General features: G+C 37.7%; 1 protein-coding gene across 1 annotated transcript in view; it reads left to right on the top strand.

Annotated features, from left to right (window-relative positions):
* Positions 1 to 15,259, top strand: part of WWC2 (WW and C2 domain containing 2) — a 95,674-nt gene that overhangs the window by 39,303 nt on the left and 41,112 nt on the right. The window contains exons 3-5 of the mRNA XM_030948441.1: positions 8,287 to 8,490; positions 9,490 to 9,566; positions 14,166 to 14,245. Of these exons, the coding sequence (XP_030804301.1) occupies positions 8,287 to 8,490; positions 9,490 to 9,566; positions 14,166 to 14,245 (361 nt within the window). The remainder of the gene's footprint in view (positions 1 to 8,286; positions 8,491 to 9,489; positions 9,567 to 14,165; positions 14,246 to 15,259) is intronic.

The following is a 15,259-nucleotide window of genomic DNA, read 5'->3' as shown; positions in this document are numbered from 1 at the left end:
CCATTGCTTGATCCAGTTCCTGTCCCCACATTGTGTCTGCATGAGGATATTCAGTATACATGGACAACAGGGAAGTCCTCTGCTTCCTGAGGTGTGAGTTGTTTTCCACCTCCTTTCCCTTTCCCCAGCTGCTCAGGTTTTCTGATCTGGATCAGTCTATGGTATGTTTAGATGAACAGTTTTGAGGTAATGGCAGAAAGAAAAGGAAACTTATGGTTTGACGTGCATGGTCTGAGAGGATCCCATACTGCAACAAGTTCTGCCTTGCCTTCAGCACCCTATCTGTTCCTAAATAACTTACCCCACTTACTTTCAATTCTTATCTTTCAGATAAGTCTCAGGAATAACAAGGCAATGATTGTTTTCTTCATTGCATTGATCTAGCTAACTCATAAAACAAATACTCTGCTGTTAGTAATGTTTAGTGGCAAAGGTAGCAGAATGGCAATAAGTGACAGTGTTTAAAAGATAATAATAGGAAAGAGTAGTTTTTTCTAGCCCTGTGCAATTTCAGACCATCACATCACTTTCTTTTTGCCAGTCTATATTCAATATGATGATTCTTCTCCCTGAACTCTACCCTTTTGGAAGCATGAATGTATCTTTCCCAGAAACATCCTTCTATCACTGTTTCATCCACAAAGAAAAGGAAAAAATTGAGTCAGTGATGCTAAAAAAAAAAAAAAAAAAAGAGAGAGAGAAAAGGCTAGCTATTTACACTGTTTCACACTTGCAGCACAATGTTTTAACTATAACAGTTCTATTTCTTGTTGTAATCTTAAAGGTTTTCATGCTAGTGTATGCTTGAGCAACTGGTTAATCTAAGACAGGGACTTTTTTGGACAGACTGCTCCAGCCTGGGAGTCTGGTACATCTGCATCTATGAATGTAGGCCGGATTGGTTTACAGAAAAGGAAGAATCTGAGAATCCCACCACGAGTCTGTGATTACCAATAGCTTGAGGGAGTCAAATGCAGAATCATCACAAATGTGCCCGGTTTATTCCCATGACCTACCATCATCTTCTAAGCAAGTGGTGGCATGCAGTCAATCATGAGGACTCTTTGCTGTCAGCAAATGCACATGGCAGAAACGCAAGCACAATACGTGTTGCCCTGAATGTTTTTTGTAGGTATTTTCTCTGTATTCTGGCTGTAGGAACGGATTAGAGTAATCTGGTGCATGCTGGCTACAGGAGGGCTCAAGTAGTGAAGGCTCTGGATAAAACATGGTTTTACCTGCTGGCATTTATGTAAAGATCATACTTGCATCTTTTTCTTATGTCTTTGTTCTGCTAGCCTTGGCAGCAGAACATTACCTGCTTGCTTGATAATGTAGGACAAAATCCTCAGAGTTACTACTGCATTTCACTCTGAAATATAGAAGCATATTCTGTCCCATATCTGGAAGAAACTAATAGTAAAAATATTTGAATTAATCTTTTTTGGAAATCTGCTCATACTTGGAGAGTATAGCTGGAAAAAGTTCTCATTTTATCTCATTGCCCAAATTCTAGCACAAAATTATTTAATGGAAAAGTGAAGAAAGTGTCTGGAAGAGAGGGGTCACTTTTTGTGTGAAAGTTTGATGGTAGGAAACAAGCTGTAGAGAGGTCAGTTTTGAATAATGCAGTTTTCATCCATGTCTCTCTTTAGAACTCATAGTCCATTTAATTATGTGATAGAATGTGATTTTCTTTGAGTATCCATCAATGTGTTAGATCATTTTTAATATGTCATCTTTTTGGCTTGCATAGTCTTACTGAAACTGCTGTCTCTGTAATGTGCAATTCTTTATTTTTATGCACCTATTGAACAAAAATGTCAGTTTGAAATGACGCAATATTTACTTGTGAAACCTTCCACAAATTTTTGAGTACAAATTGCTTTTATGGTTGTTTCAGTTTGAATTGCAAGTATTTTAAAAAACAGGGAGAAAAGGAAGAAGGGAAAAAAATTCAGAAAGCATTTGCCATGTAAACAATAAAGTACATTTCTTAAGACAGTCTAATAACACTTGATTGTTGTCCCTGAAACTAGCAGAAGTACTGGAGGATTGAAAGCCAGTTTGTGTATCAAGTAATGTGGGATATACTTGTAGAATAAACATATCCATAGTGATTGTGTAATGTTGTTGATAAAATTGCTTTCATCAACCACCACTTAGCTAACTTGTACTATCCTGTGGTAGCTGGTATCCAATAACATTTTTCCTCTTCTGATATTATATGTCAGAGGGTTGTTCTTGGTTTTGTTGTGCCATCTTGAGACATTTTAGTGCAAGTTACCATTAAAATCTTGATTCTCCTTTGCTGTGCCTGGCCCTAGATTGGTTTGCTTGCAGCCCTTAACCAAGAGCTTGCCCTCAGCATGCAGTAGGATGCTCTGAAGGATGCTTCTTCTCAAACCACCTCCATGGAAGAGGATATAATCCTGCCAAAGCAAAGTTATTGAGGACTGTTGAAAAACCAATTTGTATTTAGCTTGTACACTTTCTTCAGCAGCTAGGCTCAGGAGCAGTTCCAGTGGTGAGGGATCTTGAATGTAGTCAGCTGTTGGGTTTAGGGGTTAGAGGTCTGCACAACTCCCTTTAAGGTGGGGTTTGTTTGGCTGGAAGGGGTAGTCCTGTAATTACTTTGCAAGATAACCAGAGATGTCAGGTGTAGCAGAGTTATCTTTTCATCACTTATTGTTTCAGGCAGAGAAATTGCCACCTTGACACAGAGCATTGAGCTTAGCCATGACATGAAGCAGTAGTTCTGCAGCAGTCACAGCTACCCTTTTCAGGGCTCAGCCACTGCACTTCTGTTGCCTCCTGTCTGGTAGTCCAGGTTTCCAGGTTTGGGAATATTTAAGAATGCAATGGATTACTAGATCTGTAAGTAGGTTACTGTTGCCAGAAAAAAAGATTTTTCCCCAGCTGAGTTGTTCTTCCTACTTTGTACTGCCTCACTGGACCATGTCACAGCTCACCTAACCTGCTGGCACATGGTGTGTCTCCCTTCATGTCATCTTCTAGAGATAGGTAGTGTTTGGGTGGGCTTAGTACATCAGATAGACTGTGCTGGACTGAGTAAGTACCAGACTGTGGAGAGAGAACATGTGAATGTCTGTGGGTTTGAGGTGACATGGTAGAAACCATCATTGACAAAAAAGTTGACAGTGGCTCCAACTGTGGCACCCAACTCTCCCCTCTTCTCCTTCCTACAGATCTTAGGTCTCTGGTCCTCATTTCTTGCCAGCTCAGCTGATTTCCCTTGGGATAGCCTCTCTTTGAGATGGTGATTCTACAACAGTTACAAACTGAAATAATATGGGCGTATGTGTAAAAAGATGAGACTTCTCTCTTCAGAATGAAAAGTATATCTTTGTTTTGTCTCCTTTTGGTGTGTGTGTGTCCTCCTCAAGGAGCAGTCTAGCATATCTGGCTTGTTTTTAGAGGGACCTCTTGAGAGTATTTGTTCTCTAACTGTGTTGCCTGAATGCAACTGTCTCTGACTGAACACAACTTACATGTGGGTTGTTCTAGAGCCAGTGGATGCTATTATTTTGTTTGGCAAGGGGAGTTGTTGGAAAACTATTGCTTCCACATATTGTTAATCCTGTAGTAAAATGTCAAATTCTCTTATGTCTAGCAGTGGGGCGTCAGGGAGCCATTCCTTTCCCAGTGGGATTTTCTAGTGGGATTGTAATTCCATTTATTTTAGGGAAATAAGATCTACTGCTGATAAAGTAATAGTTTCCTTCTGTTGAAGTAGACTGTAAAAATTTGGCAGAACTTCCTCCCAGCAAACAGGAATGTAACATGTGAAAATACCTAATTTTAAAAAATTTGGCATGCCTGACTCTCACCTGTATCCAAAGTATAATATATATCCTATGTATAATTACAAAGACATGCATAACATTGCTGCCCTTGAAGCATGCGCTTGCCAAAAGAACAAACAAAACTTCCAAGACATAAAGTCAGCCTGGACATTTTGATTTTGAATTATTGTTCTGGCCAGACTTTTTTTTTCTGAGTTTAAGTGTATCAAACTTTGCTGGCAGTGAGCCGGGAAGAGTGCATTTCCTGAATAGCAGTGTGATTAAAGCCAGCACAGCTTCCTCTTCTATGTTACAGGGCTGCGATCATTTCAGTGACAGGAATGTCCTTGGGTGGAGCATGCCATCCTGCCATTTGTGTGGTTCCCCTGGGTGAGAGCACAGAATTTCCCCCAATGTGGGTCGTCACTCAGATCTGTAAAAATAGGAGGAAATAAACAGCTTGTTTATTGGGGTTTTAAAATAAATCGATTAGCTATGCACTTGCAGTAATTTGTTTCAAGTTTAATTCATTTGTTTTAAATTAAGCTATCTTAATAGAATTGAATAATTTTGCTTTGCAAGAACCTTTGCTTACTTGATGCTAAATCCAGGTCAAATTAGGAATAAGTAGCCTGAGTATTACACACACTGCCATCCTCTTCATTCTGTTACTATGCATCATTATTTTTGCATTGTGATTGGATAGAGGAAGTTGATATACACAATTGGTTTTTAATCTAAGCTGTGGTCTTCATAGAGCCTGATGAAGCCTATTTGTTTAAAGATCCATTTGAAGTAGATTCCTTTAGTTCATACCTAAGTTTATGCAGTAAATGTTGGAGAGGCCCTGCCAAGAGGAGGTGGTTTGTTCATTTTCCACTGTTGATTATTGAAGTCCAGTTTGCATTTTCTAGAACATTTTCAGATGCAGCTCTAGAGCTCTGTCTAGTGTTCATTACCAATGCTTACTCCTCACCTGAGGAGCAGAAATAACATCTCCCCATCTGCCCAGCTGGCAATCTGCTGCATTATTCGTATCCACTGCAGACAGGGTTATAGGGCATCCTGTTGCAGTCCCCAGTGGGAACATTTATCTGCCTTAGAAAAGAAATGAGATCTCCCTACTTTACTTTACATTAGCTGTTGAATAATAAGGGGAGGAAAAAGTTTGGATGTTCTTTGTGGTTTAAATCTCACTCTGGTTTAAGCATAAAAGGCTTCACAACTAATTTTCAAATGTTCAGAAAACCTTTCCCTCAATTACTTGCATGTAACTATCCCAATAATATTCTTTTGTGTACAAGTTTGACCTTAGCAGCAGGTGCTCGAAAAATTCTTGTCCATGGAAAAAAATCCTTATCTTTTCTGAGGCTTTATTCTGAGAAGTGTAAATATTTGTTTTTGAAAGAGTGCTGCTTAAAAAAAAATTATCAGCTCTTGGAAGGTATATGTGCTCAAATGAACCTACTTTTCAGTGCGACATTTCAAAATGTAGTGCTACAGAAACAGAAATATCATCCATAGTTCTGTCTTTGGGGTTTTTTTCCTTTATGGAGTAAGCCTACTGATGAAAATAGAGACAACTGAAAAGTATAGATAACAAACATATGGTGCTGTTATACAGGCAAAAGTTTTTACATATATGTATATGAACAACTTGCCAGACAAGAAATATGCATTTTTGGGTTTTCTAATTCGTACTATTTAAGAAAAGTACAGAGTAAAACTCTTCAGAGTCTTCTCTGGTAAAAGTTGAGTAACAATTCTAGGATAATCATTCCATACTGCTCTGTTTTTTCCATGGTAATGTATTTTCACAGCAGAGCATTTGTTCCAGAATAAATACATGCAGTTAGAATTGACTGAGATTAATTTGACCAGCCAATGTACCCACACATGCAAATGCCCAAACATTGGTGAATGCTGAAGTTAGTGTGCAGTTTTTTTAAATGCAGGGTCACCTTTAACTCATTTGTGACTATCAGTATAAAAGATGCTAGCTCATATAATCATAATATTGTTTTGTACTTGCAGCTTGGAGATGCAAAAAGGAAATGTTTGATTGTATTTGTCAGCAATAGAAAATAATCTGCTGTTGATCAGCTTTGTCCTTCTCTTGCAGTCACAAGGACAGGGCATCTGTAGGCCACATTTTAGAACTCTGCGGGCTACGTTTGGTCTTTGGGCTGCATGTTGAGCAATCCTCACTTAAAACCTACAAAGCAATTACCTACAACATGCTCGAAGATGAGACCTTCCAATCTTGTAAGATTATTTGGTGTCTGCTGGTTGCACTCTTAAAACACAATCACATCATTACATTCATCTAAAAAACCACTATAACTGCATTTATCGTATTTGATCATTGACCCATGAGAATTCTGCTTCATGCTCTTCAACCTGCTTCATAAAAAAGGACAACTCTGGAAACCAGCACTTCTTATCTTGTGTAAATAACTGTGAATTTGCAGTGTGTTAAAGCACAATAATTATAAGTGAGCACAGATAGGGACATGTGTTGACCATTTAGGAGAGAAAAGATATTGATTTGCTTCTTTGTGTGCCCAATATCTTTGTGTAAAAGAGCAGGTGGCTATAAACACAGATGTAGGTGTATGTGTGTCTGTAGCTATAGTTAGGGGTTTTTTTGAGAGAGTGTTCCTGTTGGGGTTATTGGAAAACCAACTGTGTATAAAGCCTTTCTGCTTTAATCTTTTATGCACCACACTTGGGTTTATGTGGGTTATTCTCTCTATGCATTCACTGTGCACATCCAAGAAATGCCTTTCCCAAGTAGAAATATCATATTTGTAAATGGTGAGGGAGGATGTTTATGTATTTAATTGTTTTTAAATGCATCAGTAGTTCCATAGAGATTGTCAGTTTAGGATTCTACAGGGTTTGTTTTATGGGATGCTGCTTTTTCTTTGTATGTCTTTCTGTTATTGTGATATTAACAAGAGAAAATGCTTTTGAAAAACTGGTAGTTAGTCACTATTAGAAATTCTTATTAACCAGATCCTGTCCTTATCAGCTTTTGCTATTACAAAATATGTTTTCTTACATGGAGTTGAAAGAGTGCCTTCTCCCAAGAGTGCACTTCAGCTACAGTTTAGAGCAATCACGTTCGTTCGGCTGCAGTTCTTTTTTCTCTCCACATCTTCAGCCACTTGTTCCCATTTTTCCCCCCTGCATTGATTCCCACAGTAAAGCAGTTCAGAAGACTAAAATGACAGAAATCTAACCAAGAGAATAAATGTGCCTCCTGCTTTTGCAGAAAAATTCTGAAGTGAATACTTTGCACTTAAATATTTTGGTACTGAATGTTATTTTTTATCTCTGTAGATTTATGCAAATTTACAGTATGTAACTTAGGAAGAGTGGTGCACATTTGCATTTAGGTTTCAAACTTTTCATGGCTATGTCTTATGAGAATATTTTTGTACTTAGTACAGCTTTAAAGGAAGGATATTCATTGTACAGCTGCAAAAAGTGCTGACCTAAGTCAAGAAATATTGATAAGTTTGAGCATTCAACCATATATAATCTTCTTTGTATGTTTGCATTAGAAATAAAATCTTAAATTCTTCAGTTAGATTGATCTTACGTCACACCTCTGCTATGTCTGATCCTCTTGTCTATGTATCCTATGCAAGTCTGTGTTGTGTGTGGCTGCTGGACTGAAAATGTTACCTGAAGCCCTTTGTAAATTAAAGGCCTGTAAATTCCAGCCTACTCATTTTTATTACCTGAGTAGTCAGTGAAAAGGAGGAGGCACCTCAAAAAAGCAGTTTGGTCCCATATATCTTGGACACCTGTCTTTGAGAGACAGGAAATGCCCTCTGAGGGCAGCCCTGTCTGTCTGTTGCCATAAAAGACAGTTGTGTGTTGGATCAGATGTCTAGCAGGCACAGGGATAGAGTTAGGTGAGGTGAGCTGGAGAGTTAATGATCTATTAGTTCAGTTACAGGGGGAAAGATAAAATTGTTTTCATAGAGCAAAAGGAGAGAGATAACCACTAAAAGCATGAATAACATATGGCTGTAAAAAATAATGAAGTGGGGAGGAAGGGAGTTGAAAAAATGTAATAGCTAAGATTGCTTTTAGTTTTTGTTCAGAAATGCATTGTTTAAGATGTCACTGAAAGAATTTGTCGATCCTATTATTTCCAAATACTCTGATGCGAAAGATATTTTCTTTTTGAGTTTTAGGATGTTGCTAATTCAAGCTTGACAACATGGGAATAATCTGCATAAGCATTTGCGTATTTTACTCTAATTTCTAATTTTGCAACTGATCCCTTGAATTCTGTTTCTTACACGCACTGTGGTGGCAGAGGAAGTGAAGAATCTGCTTAGTAACCAAAGGCGAACTATGGTTTAGACTGCTCTAACAGTGAGTTACAGGCAAAAAAGCAATTTTAGTTGTCAGTGGGTTTCAACAGAGGTCTCTTTAAATAATTTATTTTTCTCCTATAAAGAAACAACACAAATAGAAGATCCCAGGAAACAATGGCGTCAAGAACAAGAGAGGATGTTAAAAGATTACCTTACAGTAGCCCAGGATGCTCTCAGTACCCAGAAGGAGCTGTACCAGGTGAAGGAGCAGAGACTGGCACTTGCACTGGATGAGTATGTGCGGCTGAATGGTGCCTACAAAGAAAAATCAAGCTCTCATACAAGCTGTAAGTACAGTAGAGAATACAATGTAACTCCTTTGATCTCTGCCTTCCAGGGGATCCTGTTTCACTTTAGGATAAGTTTTCAAGGTTTCTAGGAGTGCCTTGTACTCTGGCCTTTTTAGAGTGACCATCCCTATATTATTTATTTATTAATTTATTTAAGATAAATATATTCTGCTGGAGAGAATCCTCTTCTCTCTGATACAATTGAATTCCTTTGAGGCATGATTTAGAGCAGTTGGCTCTGAAATGTATTTTGTCATGCAGTTTGTTGAGACAAAATTTTGCCAAATCTGCGTTCAGGGTGAGGAGGATCTCTTGCCTTCTTGGCTACCTGCTGAAATGACCCTTCAGTGTTGACAGGTGGCTGTAATAGACCAAGAAGGGAATGTGTTGATTATTTATAGGAAGAGCAGACAGTAATTTTGTGGTCTGTGTGCTGTGACCAGGTGGAGTATAGATACAGGCTGTTGTCCTGGGGAGGGAATCAACATCTGGAAAAGCAGTATCAGAGGCCTGTTATTGTCCAAACACCTCTGTTAGCAGTAGTGTATAAAAGGAGTGGGTACATCTGTGGAAGAACTGAGTGCCAGATCTCTGAGACTTCTGAATAAATCTTCTGCTTTCCTGAGATCTCCTTAGAAATTACAACTTTCAGGAAGAAAGTGATTGCAAGGTGGCTCAGCTAGAAGAATGGGAACAGGGACCAAGAAATAGGATGTCAGGGAGAATGAATTCTACTTAAGGATCCTGGGATAAGTAAAGGAGGAGAGATACCATATAGTGGTGGAGGGAAAAGGGGGAAAATTTTGATTATTCAATAGTTATTGCCATGCTGCAATGATGACTGCTCTATAAAAGGCTAACTTTTAAAGCATTATATGTTTTTGAGCACTTTGTAGGGGTTTGATCAATGTGCATTCATCAAGGAAGGGATTTAGATCACTAATTAGTGATCTAAAAGTACTTAAATATTTGTCTTTTCTATCTTTTTTAAAAAAGTGTTTTCAGGCTCTTCATCAAGCACAAAGTATGACCCTGACATTCTGAAGGCTGAAATCTCCACTACAAGATTAAGGGTGAGAGTCCTTAATTCATGTTCATTTGGATTCCATCTGCCAAGTTTATGATTATAGAATAAGCATAGCTTGAACTAGCAGATGTATCTTGTACCCTGATACTGAAACCTCCTAATATTCTAATTAGATACCATTCAGAGGTTTAAAATTAATTTTTAAAGCTGTCTCTGGGGCTGTTCAGATAACACTTTCTTGGGAAACTTTGACAGATATTCTAATTAGATGTAGGTTTAAATAAATATGATCATTATTTTCAATTGTATGCCTTTGTTTTCTAAAGGAAGAGTAAAAATAGAAAAGAGTAGGCCAAGGTGAGCTGCAGCTAGATGACTGTTTTTACACAATCTTTCTTCTGTGAGAAATGCATCATTAGCTGCTTGAACTGCCTCAGAAGTTTCTGTTGGTTTGAAAAATATTTTTCAATAATGGTGCGAAACCCCTCTGTTATGTCAAAATGGAGCAGTTCAGATCAAGGATGAAAGTCTGTGTTTAGATTTTGAAATTGTTAATGAACACAAATGCATGCTTTGGTCAGCTGTGTTCAGTACAGTCAGTAACAAACTCTGTAGAAAGAACTTTCATTCACAGGTTAGTCCCTAGTGAATTTATCTTTAATAGGGAAGAAATGGTGTGCAAGACATTTAAAATATCTACGGGGATTTCATTTATTTCAGCTGTGGCATATAATGCTTTATGGATAGCCCAAACTTTCTGTAGTTAGTAATGAAAAAAAAATACATCAAAGTCTGCATGTTAAAAAGATAGCACCTTACAGCGCAGTTCTTCCATGTGGGCTGAAATACAGACTCCATGGGAACAGAAGTAGCACAAGTGACAGCATTTACTCAGCTCTTCCTTTGCCCTCTCCTGTGCACAGAGCAGCACTCATAGAAGCCCCAGAGAGTAACATCCTCCTTCACCTGCAGTAAGAGTTGTGATTAGGAATCTAAACAATTTATGTCTGAAAGGAACTGTGCTCATTAAACTTTTAAAACCTAGTATAAATGATGTGTGATGGAGTGCACTCTAAAACTCGTGTCTGGATGTTGCCCTCCTGACTACACCTGTTTATCCTTACCAATCTCAATTTCTAGTCCCTTATCCATTAAGGCAAAGGGATGGTGAGTAAGGGAACTTATTCAAATGCTGGAGGTGGGAAGAAAAATTTTGTAAGCTTAGTAGGGGGAATCAAAGGCAGTAAGGACCTTATCAGGAGCAAGAAAGAAGAAACAAGGCAATAGCTTCTTTCTGAAATGAGTGGAGCAGTAACCGATGTTTCCTTTGGCAAGGCAAGCACCAGTATATTTAGGAAATGGACAGTGTTGTTGAAAAACTAAATGTGACAAAATTTAAATATAGTCATCTACTTGTCAAGAGGGCAAAATTCAGGCATGGTCCTGTGCTCACTTTTTCCCCTTAGCATTGACTGCAGATCTACAAATTGTTCACCAAGGTGAGAGTCAGATATGTTTATCACTTTTTGGAGGTGCTTTCCTCTCTTCACTGTTTCTTGGAGTCAAGGAGCCTAATACCCTACTGGTTCCTGATTTATAGGCATTGCATAGTCCTGCATAAGTGCCTAAAATAGGTGACCTGAATCTTGTCTGCAGAGTTTAGAAGGGTGCAGTCCAAGAGTGTCTGTATCAGCATAAAGTGTGTGGTCATCCAAAGCCACTGGATATGAAAATTGAGATAAGAAAAAGTGGAACCCTGTGATGCTAGGGCTGGAAAGTGGTTGTCATGGAAGATGGCAAGAGAGGTATGGCTGTTACCACAGTTTACCCTTATTTGAATGTTGGAAGATGCTTGTTAATATGCCAGCTTTGGGCATTTTGCAGTATATGCATGCATGGACTTAATGAGAAACAAAGTCATTAGTAAGCTGCCAGCCAGCTACTTAGATTTTGCACTTTGTTAGATCAGTTGTACTAAACCTATTTCTTTGCCTGACAGTATCTGAGGCTTACTGGGATCATCAGGTTAATGGTGGCTGGAGGGGGAAACAGCATTGGAGGAAGTTCTGAATTGGTCTTTGGCCTTTTCCATGTGTATAATAGACATGTGTGGAGCCTTCTGGGTACATGAACTGCCTGTTGTGCAATAGGTCATGGAGAAAATATGACAGAAATCAGACACCTTCAATGTTAAATGAAATAAGAAGGAGAAGAAATATTTTTCTCACCAGACTGAGGGATCACATCCTACAGTAGACTTTTTGAGTGGGGCCATTTGGGGTCTTAATTAGCAATCAGCAAGATAACTCAAACAGCACAAAGCATATGTGATCACAGTAAGTTTTATGCACATGCAGCAAGTGAGTAGGAAATGGACCTTTTAAAAATAACAAGGGGTGGAGGGGCTGGGGAAGGTGGCCACATTGTTCCTGTAGGACTTGAGTGCTGGGAATGGAAAGGGGTTAGCACAGGAGCCTGCTTGAAGATGTGGTTAGGAGTAGGAGAGATCTGTCAGGTGACTGAGAATGATGTGCAGAAGCAATAGGAAGAGGGTGAATGTTAGAACAAGTGAGGAGTTGTGAAAAAGCAGGAATTACATGAAAGTTTTGAAGGAGAAGACAAGGAGCCTAAGAATAGTTTAATGCAGGGATGATGCAGTAAACACAGAGGCTATATTACGATGTAGGTCACATCCTTCTAGGATAATGCACCCAACTCACATTTCCTGATAATGAAATGATGATGAAGTACAGCAGAGGACACTCAGAAGATGATCTTGAGGAAAAATGTAAGAGTTTATGAGAGATGCAATCCTCTGAGTTGAAATCAAGTATGCCTTCTGTTATTAATATAAATACATGTTTCTGATTTTGAAAGTGAAAGGTTTAGCTATTCTGTATTTTTCAGAAAAATTCAGACTTGTTTCATATTCTACACATCACTTTAGCTGGAACACAGAGGTGATATCTTTTCATTTTCCTTAACCTTGATCAGAACACTTGAGAAATTATTCTTGGAGTTTTCATAGTAGTCAAGGAGAAAATAGCCAAGGAGCACTGAATGTATATTGAAGAAATTGTCTATTTGTCATGCTAACTATTCAGTATGGTCAAAATAAAAACAGTTTTCTGTCAAGTAAAGCAACTAGTGATGATAGTATGATAGTTTCCAAAAGCCTGAACATAACCCCTCATCCAGAGAACAGATTTCGCTTTGAAGAAAATGGAGATTAAAAGCATTTTATTTCTGTCACAGAAAATCCATTAACCAGAAACTGCAAGCTGGAATGTCTAAGTATCATTCACAACCCCCTACAAAGACTGAGTAAATCACTAGTTATTTTAGAAATGTAAAGCATTTTAAGTCTCTTGTTGAACTGCAGAAGCTACTGATGCTGAGCACTTTTAGTTACCTGGCATATTGGGAATCATACTTTTTTTTTATATTTTTAAATTATTTTTATTTGAACAATATCAGCAAGTAGGAAGTCTAAGGGGATATGGATACAAAATGTCTTGGAGGCATATTTCGAAATTAATTTCAGTTAAAGTGGTCTAAGTTCATGATATTAGTATAATACATTTTTCAAGAGTTGAATATCTGAGTAGCTTATAAAAACAAGCAAGAATTTTACAGAGGTAGATGACAGAAGTGGACTTTTAGCTTTTCCTTTTTTCACCTTAATGATTGGAAAATTAGAAAGCCTAACAATATCTGGCTAGTATTTAGAGTGCAAACGAGCTAGCTGTAGATGTATAAATGCCAAAATCTTGAACTCCACACTTGAAGTAGGCTTTTGTCTCTATGGGTGTCTCTATTGATGATTAATTTGTGTTTAAGTACATTCATTTTTAGGTGGTTCCTAAAACTTTGTTTCATACATTTGGGAAATACAACATTGAAAATTAAATTGAGGATTTTTAAATTTAATCTTGATTCATAAATATTTTGTAAATATTAATCTTGATTAATCTTTAATTTAATCTTGATATTCATAAATATTTCTGCTGACATCTCAAATAGCAGTATTAAGGTTAAGAAGCAATTGACCATGCAGATTTAAGGAGAGTAGGGAATATTTTTCCCAAGACATTTTTATTAAATAGACACCTATATTTGTGATTCACATTCTTTAGTGATTGTTGTCTTTGGATGAAATAAGTGTGAATTATATATTTAGGGATCCAGTGTCTGTAAAGCTTTAAAAGAATGGATGGTTCCTAGGGAAAAAAAGAGTCCATTTTGTCTTTTACAGTGCAAATGACTGAACAGCTTCCAGGAATTATAAAGTGAAAATATAATAAAACTAAAAGTAAACAGGCATGTCCCTGTAGGACAGTTGGAATGCATGCTTAACAAGTGAGAAGTAAATTACTTGTTAAAGTTCTCTCAGGTTTAATAACACAGTGTGGTATCAATACAAATAAGGAATGTAATTTAATCTGTTTGTGTCCCTTTAATACTAAAGCATGTTGCCCATAGACATCAGGAAGAGATAAGATCCTTTTTTTTTAATGTGTGTCAGTAGAGCAATTTACTCTTCTTCTCTCATCTGATGTAGTGCATACTTTAATTGTTTAAAGCCATGTGTTACATCATTTAACAAGAGGAATTTTCTAACTCTTGCTTTGATTTAACACACAAGGTTAAGAAGCTGAAAAGAGAACTCTCTCAGATGAAGCAAGAGCTGCTGTACAAGGAGCAGGGCTTTGAAACACTGCAACAGTGAGTAAATGAAAATAGTAGAAACTGATTTAATTTGGTCACTGGGTTTCTTTGGCATGGAATTGAATCTGTTTTATCTGAGAGAATTATTGTGGAGAAAAAGGAGAACCTAATATCTCTGTTAGGAAATGGGAAATCTATGGAAATGGCAGCCCTTTTGTGCAAATGTTAACGTAAGAAATTTGTCTCCTCTCTTATTTTTTTTTCATGGGGTAGCTTGTGTTGCAAAGAGGCAGAAAAATGGCAGTGGTCAGGGGACCCAAGGACAAAATTAGCTGCTTTGTGTGTCAGATTTAAATTTTTTTTTTAATTTTTGAAAAGGTACTTAGGTCTTTCTCTTTCTTTTGAGCTCATACGTGGGGAAAGAGGAAAGAAAGGTGCTGCTCTTGCAGGTACAAATGGTAGACAACTCTGCAGGGCTGGACCTTAGTCACAATTTAAGGATTAGAGACCCGCCTTTCTTTGTTCCAGTTGCTGGGATGCCTGGTGTCCAAAGGGCTGATGATGAACTGGATGAGCTTTCTGGGTATTTAACCAGTTAGATTACTAGGGAATTAATTTTTTTCAGTCTAAGAACTCCCTGCTGCTCCTGCCTTACAACATTAGGCCCTAAAATACTAAATATTACTGGAACTGTCACCATGAAGAACTTGCTGCACAGGAAACCTTGCTAACAAGTGTGTTTTCTTGAGTAAAGTGAAGGGGAATTTATTAATGCTAGCTGTTTTCCACATTGTACCCATACATTAAGGATACATTTCCACAGTAAAACGCTGAGCTGCTTGCCCTTAGTACACTAGTTCCAGTAGCAGAAGCAATCCTCAGCACATTAGGAAGATGCCAGTTAAGTCTCTATCCTCCTTCATTTTGACTAAAACAGAAATGTAAGATTTGTCTGTTACTTAAATATATACAGACCAGCAAGGATAGTTGATTGAATTTAACCATGAATCACATCTCATTTGTAGTAAAATTTAAAAGAAGAAAGACATATTGATTCTAAAGCTTAAGGTA

Source organism: Camarhynchus parvulus, chromosome 4 (assembly GCF_901933205.1).
Source record: "Camarhynchus parvulus chromosome 4, STF_HiC, whole genome shotgun sequence".
NCBI lineage: Eukaryota > Metazoa > Chordata > Aves > Passeriformes > Thraupidae > Camarhynchus > Camarhynchus parvulus.
This window is presented reverse-complemented; position numbering and strand designations above follow the sequence as displayed.